The sequence below is a fragment of the Uranotaenia lowii genome, chromosome 1 (genome assembly GCF_029784155.1).
Source record: "Uranotaenia lowii strain MFRU-FL chromosome 1, ASM2978415v1, whole genome shotgun sequence".
Classification (NCBI taxonomy): domain Eukaryota; kingdom Metazoa; phylum Arthropoda; class Insecta; order Diptera; family Culicidae; genus Uranotaenia; species Uranotaenia lowii.
The window spans coordinates 28366113-28382076 of NC_073691.1; the positions used below are offsets into that span (position 1 = coordinate 28366113).

The window sequence follows — 15964 nt, forward strand, 5'->3', positions numbered from 1 at the left end:
CCTTCTACTTGGATTTGTGTTTTGTTAGAGAAAGTTCATTATGTGGAAGTAGAATTTTAATCTCTTCGTTTAGCTGGAAGGTGTTCCTCAAAACTTGGTACTGAACTCGGTAATGGAAAGAAGGGTGCAAACTGGATTATGTCAGAGTTTGATATTTTCATAGCAAGATCATATTTAAATCAGATTGAAAATGTTGATTTTGTCTAAGCCTTATTCAATCTCCTAACTAATTGTATTTCCTTAACCTTGTGCAACAATTACATATAACTTTAAGGCTACCGTAATTTGAATTCGAGGAAGAATGACCTTAACGGGTTAAACTCCTATCAAAAAGAAAAAAAAAGTAATTTTAATGAATAAATTATTATTATGAATCAAAAAAACTGCTGTAGATTCAAACAACAATAGCTAATTAGGTCTGTTCCAGAAAAAAGTATTTTGGCTTGTGGCGTATCGGAATTTTAAAGGAAATTATTGATAAAAAAATAATGCGAGAACACTTGGCCAATATGATTGGGAGAATGCTCTTGACATGTAGATCATGTTCGAAAATTATTGACTTTTAAGGATAATGTCTCCGAATCACTTTACTTCGATCGAGATGCAAAAAACGTGCTAATTCCAAAAGTTTAAAGGATCAGTTCTGAAATTTGAGACAATAGACATGATACCCGAGACCTGGAATCGAAGATCTGAGACTTGAGATGCATGACATGAGATATGAATCAGGTCTTAAGTCTCAAGCCACATCACATTCAACTTCGAAAATTTACGTGTTTTCACATAAAAGATTTTGTTTCTTCTCTCAGATAAAAAAAACCATGCTAGTTACAAAAATTGTAGAAATACAACAAACACAAACACATAATCGCGTGTCTCAAATCTGCAATTATTCGCTTATCATAAGAATTTATTTGAACTGTTCTTTTGTCTTAGCAATTTGGAGTGGAATTCTCGGTAAAATGTGTAGAGGAAGAAGTGAATTGTTCAGTTGAATCAGTCAGCCATTATTACTGATCGAATAGATAAGCTCGAACGTTGGACTGAACATTTCAAACAACTCTTTCGAGTCACGAATAGCGACGGCCAACAGAATGCACCGCTCGAAGTGCCTGAAATCGATTGCCTTCCTGTTGAAATGCCTAAAGCCGACCCAGCCTTGTTCGTTGTAATGTTGCACCGTTAACATCTGGGATTCTGCCAAATTCTCGTCCGAATAAATGCATAGTATCCTTGTAAAGGTTCCGGAAAAAACAAACCTATAACAAAGGCCCTTATTCTGCGCCGCGCGTGAGTTGACGATAGTCGAGTTACTCGATTCCAGGAGGCGCTTTAGATGAGAAACGTCACTTCGGACGAACTTTGAGGATAAACCTTTGTCCATTCACTTTCACTGACTATCGGAATCAGATGACAAGATGGACTTTTGTCACCTCACGCGCAGCGCAGAATAAGGGCCAATGGGTGGTATGAAAAAAACCTAGTAATTGCTTTTGCTAAACTAAATCGAGCAGTCGAGCAGTCGCTTAAAGCAATTGCTTCGGTTGTTATGAATAAAGTTTTTTTGACAGCTGTTTTCTCAGTCAGGAGCTTTTACTTTTAGAACAAGCTAGTTTGGTATGAATAAAGCTCGAATCTAAAGCAATTGCTCGGCAAATCTCCAAGCAATTGCTCTATTTTCTAAGCATGCTCGGTAGCAGACTTTTCCAATAAAAAAAAATCTTTAATAACGTTATGAATTTATCAAATTAGCAATATTTCACTTCAAAACAATTCAAAAAGGCATTTTCAACATGGATAAAGAAAAGTCGAAGTGATAACCCAACTTTTTTCATATTCTTGTCGTTGTATAAAATCATTCGTCTAAGATGAAATTAAACAAATCAATTAGTAAATATTTCAAATTAAAAAAAAATCCGGCTATAGTGGATGAAGTCCCAATTGGCTCAAAGTAGGAAATAAATTGTAATAATTTAAAACATTATACAGATCTCTCATTTTTATATAATTCTAAGATTTAAGAAAAAATATCTAAATTAAAATGCGCGCCTATTGCCTATTTTGTATACAAAGGGGGGGAGAACTTATGATAGATATTAAAGTTAGACCATTTTTGTTTGACAATATTTGAATATGTATTCATTTTTCTTTAAACATCAACATACGAGCACAAATTTACCAAAAAAATCCGGTCGTTCTTACACCCACCACCCGATTCGTCGACTTCAAGGCTACTTTAGCCGTACTTTTCAATTTTCTGATTGTCATCTTTCATTTTACTTTAGAAAACTTCAGATTCTGCTGGTTGGATAGCTCTATTTTTCGAAGCAAAAGCTATGTTCTAAGACTTTAGTACACATCCGCTAAGCAAATGTTTATTCATACCAAACTAAGCAAATGCTTTGGACTTTTGCTTTGATTAATTTCGAGCTAAGTCAAAGCTACCGAAGCAATTGCTAAACCTTATTCATACCACTAAATGTGTGGTAGCTTGTAGCATACCGTTGATCTGTACTGTCCTACGCCGTTTGGCAAGTAATTTGGCATAAAAGTCGTTTGTCATTAATTATTGGGCATAATGGTCATTTGTCATGATGGCCGTTTATCATAAAAATTTATCGAGTTTGCTGGTTTATTCAAATCCCTAGGAATGTCCGTGTCTCTAGGTTTACCCAAAGCTAGGGACAATCCCCTAGCCCTTGCGGACCGGGCTTAAGGGCCGCGCGAAACTTAAGGGCCATACATCATTTTAGTTCGAACGCGAAGCGTGAGGAGGCTGCCTCGAAGTTTTTATCCACCATTTTAAGACTGTCCCGTCTTTATCATGCAAGTATCCGAAGGATGCTGGTATATCGTTTGGAGTCAGAGGGGAGCAAGTGAAGCTTTTCACAAAAAAATTTTTTAACTCTGTTTTATCGAAATAAGCATTTTGACACTTTGAACCCTTTTGATCTTAGATCCCTCATATGAGTCCATATCGATTGAATTTATTTAGGAAGTTTCGAAAGTTCTAGAAATTTGAAAACCACTGATTTGAAGCTTCCAAAGAAACCTTTAAACTTTTTATTTATTTTTATTTTTAGGTATAAATTTGTCATTATAGAAGGTTTGGGTAAGATTTGGATGAAATAATATCCTGTTATTTAAATATTTTCTAAACCTTTTCCAATTGGGTTGGGAAGTAAAAAAACTAAACGATTGTTACCGAGCCTTGTTCTACGAGTCACGTGACGCGACTCGCCACGTAGTTGGTGTGAGTGCTTCAGCTAAGAAAATTGAGTTCGAATGAGATCCGAGAACCAAAAGAAGCTTATCTGAACTGACATTTTTTTCACTAAAGCGCTAACAGAAGTCACGTCATGTGTCTTGCAGAATAAAGCTCACCAATTAAAACTAACAATTACAATAACTTATATCTATTATATTTAAATTAAATAACATTTACTGAGACGATACACTTTAGAAAAATTTCTGTATGCAAATAGTCAGGTTTAAAAAAATAAGAGGAATGAAGGGCTTAAAAGGAAAGATTGTAGTAATACGGTAATATCTAATTCGATTAACAGCTATCCGCAAACGGGCACTGTTTAGTGAGAGATAAATGATTCCCGACGATGTGGTTGTCCATTAGGGGAGCTAGTGTTTCTATAGATGATGATCGGAAATGTTGTTGAGCCCAAAAGTTCGAATGGCTTTAATTAGCGTATTTTGTTCTATTTCGTCTATCCAGTTGATTAGCTATGCACGGTTAACATTGAGTTTCCAAATAGGGTTCACATTTTTTGTCATTCGTGGATTTACATTTTTATCCAGTTGTCAAACAGCCATTGAAAAACCTGTCGGGTGTTCCCGACAGCCCGTGTTCAAAATTTACTTTCAGGGGGCCTTTACCGTATTACCATCTGCAGTGAACTATGTTCCAGCTGCTCGAAGGATAACCGACAGTTATTCATGGCAAAGGCAACAATTAATACAAAAGAGCGCACACTTGACTATGTCTCAACTCAAGGATTACATCTAATACTATAGTGATGATCTGAAGGATCTTGGATGTGTCGAGGTTCCTTTCGCTTTAGAACACTTAACAAGAAAAAACTCCACTTATAAATAAACTGGAAAAATATTTGATCATAAATGGCTTACAATTGTTTCAAATTGATGTCTTAGTTTTGATCTTTACGGACATTTAAGCTCAGCTCAGTACCTTTCCATCAAAACGTCACACAAGGGTTGAATAACAACCAATATTACTGTCATATCCTAGGACTCATCACATCGTCATTGTTTATCGTTGGCAGATGGAAATGGCCAATACAGATGTCAAGAAGCGACCGAACTCGTCCTGGACTGTAAAAAAAACTGACGAGAAATTACGTCTAATTATCATCACAATCAGTAGAGAGTGTTTTTAAACAGTTCAATTTCTTGGCATTTGAACAGTATCAGCATTTTGCTCACCTTACTAAACATATTGGAATTAATCGGGCTCAGCTAGCGTCTAGCTAACGTTTTGTTCGAGTTACGAGTCAATCACGGAGAGCTGTGTTTCTTCTTGTGGATTTCCAGGTAGCGACCACAGGTGAACGATTTTCCGCAGATGTCGCATCCAAAGTTGAGCTCTTCCTTGTGCAGCTTTAGGTGCTGCTCGAAGTAATGCTTCTGCTTAAACGATTTGTGGCAAATGGGGCACGGAAACACAATGCGACTATCATGTTTCGCTCGATGCGACCGGTACGTGTGGAGATTTTTGTACGTCTTCCTGCAGACATCGCACTCGATCCTAGTTTCGTTGTGCTCTGCAGAGTGAACCTCCAGGTCTTCAGCGTTTTCAAATGATTGATGGCATATCCAGCACTCTAACGAACCTCCTTTAGGATGCAACAAGTTCTGATGCGAACTCAAGGTTTTCTTAGTTTTGAACCTCTTGCCGCAAAGATTGCACTGAAAAGGGCGTTCCTCCGAATGTATCGCGCGATGAGTTTTCAAATCGTACCTTGACAGACAGAGTTTTTCGCAGATGTCGCATTCGAATCGTTGCTTTTTTGAATGCCACCGAGCGATATGATCTTGCAGAAAAAGGAGATTGCCAAAAAACTCGCCGCAATGTTGGCATTCGCATTCTCTGCTCACCATTTCGTCATTTTGTTGCTGCGCGTGATTATTAAGACTCTCTGCTTCGGGTTCGATTTCATTTTCCGAATCGCCCAGTTCAACGATTGTAAATATCGGATCCAGGTATTCCTGGCCGGTGTTTTCATTCTTAGTTTCTTCTTCTAAAAGCTGAACGGAAAGAAAGTTTTCACCCGCTCCAATAGTCTCATTTGGAGTCTCCAATTTTCCAATACTACAAATTTGTTCAATGTTTGTTGCATCTCCACCTTCCTCGGAAAACCACAGACTTTGTTCAACTACCTTGTTGATCAGTTGTTCCAGCGTTCTACTGGATTCTGCGAACTGTCGACTGCACGACAAAATAGTCTTCAAAATTTCAATTCTAGCTGAACATTCCAAGCACAAGTAGTTGGACAGGCTTAAATTCGATGAGAATAAATCGCTGAACTTCGCCACATCTGGAAAGCTGTCCACGCTATGCAAATAATCCATGTACGGCAAAACTTCTTTTCGGGGGAAGAAATTCAGGCATGTCCTACAAGATACGACTGTTGTCGATTCTCCCTCACTGAAAAGAAAACCGTATTGGAACATGTAAAAAAAATAAGAATAAAAAGAAAAACCTTACCTAGTACAAAAAATCGAAGGTTCCTGATAGTAACCCCGGACTACGGCAGGGTCTGCTACGTCAAAATGGGCATCGCAAATTTGACTCAACGGTCCCACCAGCGGCAGATCGATTCCGGCAATTCCACAACCGATCTGGATGGCCTGAAGCCACCGGTCGGCCAGGACGGCATCGTTCGGAAATTTACGCATACGTCCTCTGTGAAACTGTTCGCTGGCGCAGGTCGGCACGATACATGGCATGATTAAAATGGAGGATTAAAATCCACTAAAGTGGTACGGATTTAAATGTCTGAAAAATTCCTTAACACTTTTTGTTTCGAAACAAATTATTCTTCTGCTTTCTTTTCTGACTCTGATGGATTCTAGTCTGATGAAGCTTTCTCGAAAAATACACGATTATAATTTTTCAGCCATTTTGTGGTTTTGCGCAGTTTTGCGTAGACCTTTAACAGGTTGCTTTCGATTATCCATGGTTGAATTTAAATTGCTGAAACTCAAAAGATGAAAAGTGTAAAAATCTAGATTCGCACTTTGCAGGAAATCCTCGGTTGGCCTCTACGTCTGTCGGAAACTGCTTTGACCTTTCACTTCCTGACTGTATATGCGTTCGCTTTCGCTTGAGGAAACTGCGCGCCGTTAACCATTAACGCGGGAGAACTCGTACACTCAGGCAAATTCTTATTATAATTTTCATAAGATGCGTCTTATGAACCGCTTTTTAGAGTGTAATATTGTGTTTCATAAGAGTCTTATGAAATTCCTTCAGTTTTTATATGAACATCTTATGAAAAATAGAAGAAAGGGCATTGTGAAAATATAATGAACACATTCATTCATTCTGTCAAGTTTTTCATCGTCTAGCGGTACGAAGCTTTCGATTGTTAGTTATAAGTTTTCCTTAACAGTTGAATGTCATTGTGATCTTTCTGATTGGTAAGTTTGAGTTGATGTTTTTGATGTGAATGCTTAATATATTTGTAAACTAAAATATATTATTTTTTGTTTACTTTCAGTATGCTGACCGGCTAAAAACGGAAGGTCGAAGAATCGGATGCGGCGAAAAAAATCTTTGTTGGAGCCGAGGTGTTGATGTGCTGCTGATGACACTTTGAATGATTTTATTTGAAACAAATTCGGAAAACAATAAAGTGAATCTTTTCAACGTAAAATATCATTAATTATTCTTATTAGAATTGACTTTCTGTTTCCATAAGAGCATCTTATGAAAAGCTACAAACCCTCATTGGATTAGGTGTTCATCTTCAGAATTCATTCGCGTCATAAGACAATCTTATGAGTTTCAATGATTTTTCTTATGGCGCCACTTCATAAGAGAATCTTATGGCATGCATAATAGTATTTTTCTGAGTGTAGTTTTTAAGCCTATTGCAGGGATATACGGATATACCGTCGTTCTCAGTTCAGTTTTATGCTAGTGCTAAACCAATATTTTTCAACATCCCCGTTGAACAGTCATTTTTAGTCAGAAGCACAACAGTGAGGAATAAAGTCATCGAAAAAAGTTTACAAATATCAAAATTTAAAAGCTTTATGAAAACGTAACACTAACTGCTTTTGAAATTATAAAAAAAAAAATTTTTAATTATTTTTTCTTAAAACCTATCATAAAATTGGCTATGTTTAAAATATTTCATAATCGATTATTTTAATAACGAAGTTATTCAATCCATTTTAGTTGTTCTGCAGTTAGGTATATACTATTCTTGTTAATATTTCCCCTTTTTTTTAAACGCGATCCTAAGGAATGATTGATAAAACGAATAAGAGTAGAGCCATTTTTCTGAGAGCTGATGACCCAAAAAAAAGACCAACTTGAAATTAAAGCGATTGTAAGACGGTTATTTGGAAAACGAGGAGTAGATTGGGGAAGTGCGCTTGTACTTGGATCTGCAATTTTCCTGGATCTGGTACTGAGGTACGTTTATACGATGTTTGACACGATGATTTAACTTTTTCTGAAAGCTCATGCTTCATGTGATGGAGACGCTGCTAGTAAAGATCACTAGGTGGTTCGATTAGTTTTTGTGGCTCAATCGTCCAAATGTTTCTTCCGGTGGATTTCCAAATACCAGCCGCTGGACAACGTCCTGCCGCAAATGTCACACTCAAACTTGACCTCTTCTTTGTGTATTTTAATGTGTTGTTGCAAGTAATATTTCACCTTTTTTTTTTTTTTTTTTATGGCGTTTAAATAGCTCGGGGAGCTGACGCTGGAAATGAAAATTAGAATAGTTTGGAGAAGAAAATTTAAAGTTTAGAGAAGGCAGCGTAGAATAGTAAGCGATCTTGAGACGTTGGTTAAACCATCAAGCACTTCATTATATCCATGGAATATGGATAAAATGCAGTTCGAGATAATAAACCAACCCCTCCCGATACCAGTTGGAGGAAGGACATGGGCGGGTTCGAGACTGGCCTCTACATACTCCCCACGCATCTAACTACATTAAATTTTTGTGTTATTAAAGGAATCATTTTAACTTATCTTATATGTTTTTCCTTCCTTCGTCGTCGTCTGTTGAACGTCTGCTTCGTGTCTCCGCCCCAATTCCACTGGTATGTGTGATGGGTTTCGTGATAGTTGTCTCGGGATCCAGTCATCATATGACTCCGAATCGTATGCGCAGGGGTATATGAAAATAAAAGAAAGAGAAAAGGAGAGGAAAGAGAAGTATAAAGGAAGGAATTAGTTCTTGCATGAAGTAATTGAAGTGTTATTTGCTGTTTTTCCCTAATTTTTTGCCTTTCATTTTCTAAATTTTGAAATTTTTGTTTTTCTTTTTAGAGTTTTTCCATTTCATTGCTAATCATACTATTTTACCAAAATATGGATGTGAGAGTTTGTTTTGCTGGAGCAAGCCTATTTCAAACTAATAAAAATTCTAGCTCAAATTAATAGTAGAAGTAAGCTACCTTATTCCTATAACAACATCACAAAATCATGAAAATTTACCAGAATATGGATATAAGAGCACATCTTACCGTACCCTACCTACCTCACATAGTTGAATGTTTAAAATCCATCATAATTTACAAAAAATCTACATAGGGGTTCTATTAAAATATACCACATGCCTATTGTAAAATGCCCGAAATCAGTAATTAGGACTACCTACTCATTGTTATTCTTCAAAACCGTACATTCTAATATATACTTCCATAGATGAATTTCAAACTAAACCGAAAAACGTAAAGATTTGCTAAAAATGAATAATTAAATAAAAAGCAAAAAAACGTCTTACCAAATGAAATATAACATTTTCCAACAACAGCATTCCCATCCTCTAGTTCTTGTAAAATGCTTGATTTAAGAATAAGCCAACGAAATTCATAAACCGCAAATACACACTTACTAGAGCATTGGGGAGGCGAATACCATAACCTTCACCTAACATCGTAATACTTTTCACACGTTTTCTCTATTTTTAATTCTACAAGACTAAACCATCTAACTACCTAACCAAACGAATTATGCCCTATTGAAAGTATCAACTTTTATTATGGTAAATTGTGATACTTTCACTACCAAATGTTGCGATTGTTCTGCGGAAGGGAGGGCAAGTGTTTCAACTCCCATTCATCTTATCAACATGGATCATGAAAAAAAAAAATAGACATCTTTGAGCCTACTGCTGAATTTAAACTAAATAAAGATGTCCAGCTCCTCTTCTAATTTAGGCCATATTATGACACCATGTTTAACAAGATTGTGTGTAACGACACTGTCAGGAAAATGATGGGTTGATCCATCATTTTCACAAACATACACACCGCAGCCGTTAACCCATTGCAACTTAGGGTACGGAAATAATATTTCACCTTGAACGTTTTGTTGCAAAACTCACACGGGTAAAAGACACGGTCGATGTGCAACTTTCTGTGCATCCGATATGTTCGGACATTTTTGTACGTCTTCTCACAAACATCACACCGGAAGCCGGTTTTATCTTGTTCGTGATAATGGGCCGCAAAGTCTTCTGCGTTTTTGAACGTCTGCCGGCAGATTGAGCACTCGAAACTGTTCAGATTTTTCGAATGCCAGCTTCCGATGTGATCTTCCAGAAATTGTTGACTGCTGAAATATTCTCCGCACAGACGACATACGCAATAATCGCTTTGAGCTTCATCGGTTGAATCAAACATTTCAGAGTTTATTTCATTCATACTCTGCAACCCATAAATAGTTTCTGGTCCACGCTGGTCGGGAGAGTGGCATTGATAATAATTTTCTCCTATTAACTCATAGTTTGTTCCTTCCGGTTTTGAGGTGCCGAATTGTTCAGCATTCGCTGTATCTTCATCGTTCCCAATTTCCATTGCCTTGTTGATTAGTCCTTCCAACAATCTACCGGATTCGGTAAACTGTTGAATGCTCGACAAAATAGATTTCAGTATTTCGATTCTAGCTGAGCATTGTAAGCACATGTAGATGGATAGGTTCGAATCCGATGAGAATAAACTTTCGAGTTTTTCCATATCCGCCGGTAGCCTGTCCAAGCTTTTCAAATAATCCTTATATACAAAAATTCTTTTTCAGGAAAGAAGTTCAAGCATGTTTTACAAGTTACTACCGTTGTGAATTGTCCTTCGCTGAAACATTAAAACGATTTAAACATGTGAAAAATGAAAATAAAGCAAAATATATTACACGTTATAAAATTTGGATGGTTCCTGGTAAAATACATTCGTAACAGGAAGCTCTGCTTCAGCGAAATGAGCATCACATATTAGACCTGATGAACCACTTGATGCTGAATGATAGGTACCCACTAGTCCACATCCAATCTGGATGGCTTGATGCCAACGATTGGCCAAGATTTGATCAGTTGGCAACATACGCATACGTCTCCCGGAAGATGGTTTGGTGTCACAAGTCGGCACGATGCATGACATGGTTTTTTAAAGGTAAAATGTTGAATTTGGTACGATTTTTAATGCTGTAACGCTTGAAATTCCTTGAGGCACTTGAATCTTATTTGCGTTTTCGAAGGTACACGCTTATAGCTTTTTAAACAACAATGCGTATTTCTCAAACTTGCAATCGTTTCTCAATGAGCATTATAGCCAGGCATCATCATTGTTGAACCATGTTTTCCCACACATTTTCAAATTTAAATTTTTTTGCGGACCAGAATACCACAACATTTTTTCAAATTATTTCTCTATCTATGCAATATTTATCTGATTATGTGAGATTACCATTTCCTACTGGATGCAGCAGTTTTATTTGTTGAGCCATGCATAATAAGAATTATATTAAACCAGCAAGTTATTAAAAATCTTTTGTCAAATTAAGCTATTGAAAAGCCTAGAAATTTGTGAGATTATCGTATTACGGATGCCACAGTTCTATTTCTGTATAATAGCATGTATAAAAGCATTCAAAAACTTTTATAAAACAAGCTTTTAAGAGGCTTTAGAATCACTTTTACATATCTGGTCTATACATTGTAGTTAATTTATTACAAGCAATTGCTTAAAAAATACCATTCTTATGCAATGTGTCAGAAAATAAAATAAAATGAAATTAAGAAAAATACCTCTGAAAGAACACTTGACGACACTCTACTTCCTAAAGGGATTGGGTTTCGCCTTGAACTCCTTCTGTTTCCTTATCTTCTTGAGTTCCTCCTCTGCGGCGAGCCGCTTCTGTTCCGCCTCCCAACGTTCCTTCTCTTCCCGAATCTTTTGGCGATGTTCATCCATCAGCTTGCGTTCCTGCAAACGGGCCGACATACGCAACGTGAACGAATCATGCGGGGCGACTCCGGTCAGTAAGCACCCATCCTGGTCCTGGTGCTGCTCGCTAGCCTTGTGAGCACCCTTCACTCGCTCCTGTTGTTTCTTGGCCATATCGGCGGCTTTTTGAAGCCGGTCCGGTTTCATTTGCTTCGGGGTGATGGGTAGGGTAAACTTTGGTTCCGAGTTTTCCTTCTTCAAGCCTTTGTTAAAGTTCGGGGCCGGTCGGGCTTGGAATTTCTTCATTTCTTGCAGCTGTTTTCCTTCCTTTTCCTTGAGGGCCTGCCGTTTGGCTTCGTACACTTGGGCATAGCGATAGGCTTTCTCGCAGGGGTCCTCTTGGCGATTTTTAATCGGCGTAAAAGCGTTGCGCAGGATTCTCGTGGTGGATCGTTGACTGTTCTCGGATAAAATATTTGACATAGAATTGCATCCGTTCGGAGTCGACTTTTCCTTTTTGACGTGTCGAACTGAAAAGAAACATCGTTAATGCGTCCTTCTATTTTCAAAGAAAAACAAACTTACAGAAAAAGTTGTTAGATTCATTCAATTCCGGTTCTCCGATACTGATGTTATCCCAATCAAAATCCATCGTGGAAGTACTCAAATTCTGTAGCAAATGTTATTATTTTAAGCCGTATAATTGAGAGTTTTAATTGATTTTTGAACACACGCCAACCGTGATTGATATTTTCCGTTTTATTGTTTTCGGGATGCAACGGTTTAAAATATGGCTGCGTCCTTAGATATTTATGTTTGGTTCATCAGAGTTCATTTTCGGCACACGCTTAATAATGAACAACCTAAGTAACTAATTTATTACTCAAATTATAAAAAAATTAAAGTAACAACTTTGTTTTGTTTAGCAAAAACTTATTTTAAGTACACTGCCTGTAACAGTGTGTGATTACTTTTAACATTTTCTTCAATAGCAAAAAAAAAATACACAAATCAGACATTGGCTCTATAAAACATACGGTACGAGCCGTTTCAAATAAACGAATTGTAAAAAAAGCAAAAAAAGACAGAATTTACACTGATTTGGAAATGCTGGATGCTTGAGAAACATTAAAGGTTATGTCCAGCTGCGTGTGTTTCAATGGTTCAAACGTGAAATAAAACTTAATTTTTTTTTACAGCAAGTTCTTGGTATTTTGGCTGATTTATAAAATAGGCAATAAGCGAGAACTTCAATCAAATTCCGTTCGAAAAAAGGAGCATAGAAAGACAGTTACTGATCTTATCCAAAATTAGTTTTCATCGATTTCAGCTATCTCCAATTGAACAAACCTTTTATCCAAATGAACTTTGGATTGAATGAATGCGTTCATTTGTGAATACTTAAAAAAAAACTCAGCACGCAGCCAATCGAAACGTGCGCCAGTTTGCTGCAGGTGCGCGTACAAGAACGTTTAATGAAATTGTTTTGATATTCATGGTAATGTATTAAAGTTACGTTAAAAAAGTTATTAATTTTTAAATGGACTTCGACTGGGACAACATCAGCATCGGGGAACCGAATGCAAATGATGAAAATAGTTACTTTTGTAAGTATGCAGTATGTACTGACGAATATCTCATCATAATTTTTCAATGAAATTGTCGCAAAATAATGCACAAGTAAATTGTACTGCATTGTTTCTTTGGCGCCCATTGTTGGGACAGCAGATCGTTACAAGAAAGAAATGGCGAAACCGGACATCATAGTTACGACTGAAGCGCTCGGTTCATTGGAACTGGACAAACCGGACGTTTTGGTAAGCACAGAGAAAGAGACACCCGTAAATGATGAAATCGGTGGAAGTGGCAACTCATCGGAACGAAGCTACTCCAGTCAGTCTTCGGCGTCGGGTACGAACTCCGGCGCAAGACGTAAAGGGTACCAGAAGCAACAAGCCAGCATCCGGCAGAAGGAAACCTGCGAGAGAGCGTATTGCTATGCCCAGGTTTATGAGGAAAAACGGAAAGCACTCCGGGAGAGAGAGGAAAAGCAGCTTGAAGAAATGAGGAAATTTCATGCAAGGCCTGCACCTAAATTTGGTAAAGCATCCACGGAAAGGTTAGTACTTTTAGTGAAGAATTTTAAGTGTTATTAACTTTAGTTTTAACGTAACGTAGCCTGTCAGTTACAATTAACTATTAGTTCAGATTAAGGAAAACACTTGCGTAATAATTAAATTTAAATTTTCAGGAAGGAAAACCGCCAACCCAAGATAACCATTCCTATCACACCGAAACAGATGAAACCGGAACGATTGCAGAAGGTAGCTCAACAGACTAAACGGATGCAAGAACGCTCCAAGGCGCTTTTGACAGACGAATCGGTAATGGAGCAAAAAGGTCCCATTCCGCTGAACAAGGTGCTCCACGAGGTACCATTCCGTCCGGTGCTGACCCATCGAGTCGTCCAGGCTGAACCGTTTGCGTTGCACATGGAATCACGGCTGCACGAGCGTCGCCAGTATGATGAACAGAAGCAGAAAGAACGAGAGCAAAGGGAGCACCGGGAAGCGGAGGAGCGCCGATTGGCCGAAGAGCGGGCGATGAAAGAGCTCCGTAAACACAAGGAGTTCAAGGCCAACCCAAATCCGTTCAAGAGATGATCGAGTTGTGGAAGTCCTCGTTATTGTTTTATATCATTCATTTCATGAAGCATGTATAAATTTACGCAACTTAATTTTAGGAAATTAGTTATACTATACTATACCAAATCTACCAATCCACGATGCCAAATTTATAGATTATAATCGGTTTGTTTTTTTTTCCTCGCGTCCATTGATAAAGGCTTTACAAGAGCCATCCAACATTAGTGAACTTGCATAAGTAGTAACACAAAATGTTGTCGTAAAAATTGATCAAAATAAACAAATTAGATTTGACAACACTTGTAATAAATATACTGTTTGATTTCGATTTTGAAGCAACCGATTCATTGGCTATACTCGTGATGGCGACAAACTATCTGGGTAGATAGATATAAAACCATTTGACAGCTCTTGGCTGAATCAGTTTTAATAGAAACTTGAACACTTATTCACTTACCCAGTGCCGGTTTCTATGAGCGAGGTTACAACATCTGCAAGGGAGATACTGGAGGGCCGTTGGTGTGCCACAACCAACTGGTGGGGATGGTTTCGAACGGTGATCAGTGGCCCTTATTCTGCGCCTCGCGTGACGTGACGATTGTTGAGTCACCCAAGTCACTCTATTCCAGCAGTCGGTTTAGGTGAGGAACGTCACTTCGGATGAACTTTGTGAGTTCTTACCCTATTCTCGTAGTCACCGTGGGTGAGAATCGTCGCATTCGGGTGACGATTTTAGGTGACAATTGTCGGTACCTTTTCAGGTGCCGACTAGATAGAAATTCAATGAAAAATTTATGAAACAGGGAATAATTTGGCTCTAAATGTTCAACAACATTAAAGTATGACCATTTTTAAAACAATTTTCACGAAAAAATCTAGAATCGCTGAACTAATTCGGCAATGTGTGAGAATTGTCGGTACCTTTTCAGGTAGTGACGAAATAGAATTTGAATGGAAAATCAATGCAAAACAGCATATTTTGATTTTAAGTATTTACTTACACTAAAATATGATAATTTAAAAAAATGAGATTAACTTACTTATGTACATTTATTTTAAATATCTGCTTTTTTGCTCAATGAAAAAAATTCTTAGAAACATTTGATTGATATGAAATCATATAAGTTTTACATTAGATATTGGGTAAACACATTGTTCTCATTTGAAAAGTACATTTTTATTTATTCAAAGAAAAGTTGTTCTCCAAAGAATGTTTGTCGTAGTACTGGCATGCAATCCTTTATGCGCCATTCGATATCGATTAAATTTGTCCACTTTTGTGCATGAAGGAGTAAAGGTGCAGCAGTGCATTCAGTCGTTTAACCACTGCCGTACAACAGCTTAACAGCATCTCCCTTCCCCAGGTTCCATGAGAGTACTTAGCCAATTCGAATTTGTTTTAGTTCTCCAGAATATCGAAATATAATTCCTATTAGATTCGTCACTTTGCAGTTTGTGGATACATAGGTGATTTTATTTGTTAAATAACTAAAATGTTAAATAACTAAAATGAATAGTAAGGCTGCAAATTTAAAAGAAAATCGGATTAACATCGAGTGCTTACTATAAACATATTTAGCTTTCTACCTGTTGCTGTTCTAGGGAACCTGTTTCCGGAATGCGGACCTAATTCTGTACGAATTAATTAAAACCGGCAGTTTGATGGGACACACTGGGACATCCTGGTTCCATATGAGCATGAATCGAATAAGGCTTGCACCGACCCACCGACAGCTCTGAACGACGATGACCAGTCCGAAAAGATCCTCGCAAAGCGGCTGATCCCTTTTTGCATGCCCGACCGAAATTTTTCAGCTTCACTTTGGCCCTACAATTGGTAAAATACAATTGATTACATAATCGTTTAATGTAATTTA

General features: G+C 37.6%; 4 protein-coding genes across 9 annotated transcripts; 1 reads left to right on the top strand and 3 right to left on the bottom strand.

Annotated features, from left to right (window-relative positions):
• Positions 1–3032: 3032 nt before the first annotated feature.
• Positions 3033–7055, bottom strand: LOC129757052 (zinc finger protein ZFMSA12A-like). Of its 3 annotated transcripts, none has more exons than XM_055754173.1 (3): positions 5741–7055; positions 4459–5680; positions 3033–4376 (listed from the first exon to the last, which is right to left on the bottom strand). In XM_055754173.1, the coding sequence occupies exons 1-2, from the start codon at positions 5980–5982 to the stop codon at positions 4531–4533; spliced, it is 1392 nt and encodes a 463-aa protein (XP_055610148.1). In that variant the 5' UTR covers positions 5983–7055; the 3' UTR covers positions 3033–4376; positions 4459–4530. The 3 variants fall into 3 exon arrangements, with proteins under 3 accessions (XP_055610148.1, XP_055610138.1, XP_055610128.1); XM_055754163.1 differs by having other exon boundaries at positions 3033–4347; positions 5741–7054; XM_055754153.1 differs by having other exon boundaries at positions 3033–4359; positions 5741–7054.
• Positions 7056–7309: 254 nt separating this feature from the next.
• Positions 7310–11078, bottom strand: LOC129757066 (zinc finger protein 14-like). The gene is made up of 3 exons (XM_055754185.1): positions 10412–11078; positions 9583–10353; positions 7310–7924 (listed from the first exon to the last, which is right to left on the bottom strand). The coding sequence occupies exons 2-3, from the start codon at positions 10237–10239 to the stop codon at positions 7793–7795; spliced, it is 789 nt and encodes a 262-aa protein (XP_055610160.1). The 5' UTR covers positions 10240–10353; positions 10412–11078; the 3' UTR covers positions 7310–7792.
• Positions 11079–11200: 122 nt separating this feature from the next.
• LOC129757072 (uncharacterized) lies at positions 11201–12230 on the bottom strand. The gene is made up of 2 exons (XM_055754196.1): positions 12028–12230; positions 11201–11972 (listed from the first exon to the last, which is right to left on the bottom strand). Exons 1-2 carry the CDS (start codon positions 12092–12094, stop codon positions 11329–11331), a joined length of 711 nt encoding a protein of 236 aa, XP_055610171.1. The 5' UTR covers positions 12095–12230; the 3' UTR covers positions 11201–11328.
• Positions 12231–12897: 667 nt separating this feature from the next.
• LOC129738662 (trichohyalin-like) lies at positions 12898–14360 on the top strand. 4 transcript variants are annotated; one of them, XM_055729910.1, is made up of 3 exons: positions 12898–13049; positions 13168–13561; positions 13694–14360. In XM_055729910.1, the coding sequence occupies exons 1-3, from the start codon at positions 12983–12985 to the stop codon at positions 14103–14105; spliced, it is 873 nt and encodes a 290-aa protein (XP_055585885.1). In that variant the 5' UTR covers positions 12898–12982; the 3' UTR covers positions 14106–14360. The 4 variants fall into 4 exon arrangements, with proteins under 4 accessions (XP_055585885.1, XP_055585887.1, XP_055585889.1 ...); XM_055729912.1 differs by having other exon boundaries at positions 13171–13561; XM_055729914.1 differs by having other exon boundaries at positions 12925–13053; positions 13171–13561; positions 13694–14359.
• Positions 14361–15964: the final 1604 nt, after the last annotated feature.

Bases quoted from the DNA above. Each gene is read 5' to 3' on its own strand.
- LOC129757052 (XM_055754173.1), bottom strand. From the start codon at position 5,982: ATGCCATGTATCGTGCCGACCTGCGCCAGCGAACAGTTTCACAGAGGA. The intron at 5,681-5,740 runs GTAAGGTTTTTC...TTTTCTTTTCAG, and splicing joins CCTTCGATTTTTTGTACTAG to TGAGGGAGAATCGACAACAG.
- LOC129757066 (XM_055754185.1), bottom strand. From the start codon at position 10,239: ATGGAAAAACTCGAAAGTTTATTCTCATCGGATTCGAACCTATCCATC. The intron at 7,925-9,582 runs GTGAAATATTAT...AAAAAAAAAAAG, and splicing joins TTTGCAACAAAACGTTCAAG to GTGAAATATTACTTGCAACA.
- LOC129738662 (XM_055729910.1), top strand. From the start codon at position 12,983: ATGGACTTCGACTGGGACAACATCAGCATCGGGGAACCGAATGCAAAT. The intron at 13,050-13,167 runs GTAAGTATGCAG...TTGTTGGGACAG, and splicing joins TGATGAAAATAGTTACTTTT to CAGATCGTTACAAGAAAGAA. The intron at 13,562-13,693 runs GTTAGTACTTTT...TTAAATTTTCAG, and splicing joins GGTAAAGCATCCACGGAAAG to GAAGGAAAACCGCCAACCCA.
- LOC129757072 (XM_055754196.1), bottom strand. From the start codon at position 12,094: ATGGATTTTGATTGGGATAACATCAGTATCGGAGAACCGGAATTGAAT. The intron at 11,973-12,027 runs GTAAGTTTGTTT...GTTTCTTTTCAG, and splicing joins TGAATCTAACAACTTTTTCT to TTCGACACGTCAAAAAGGAA.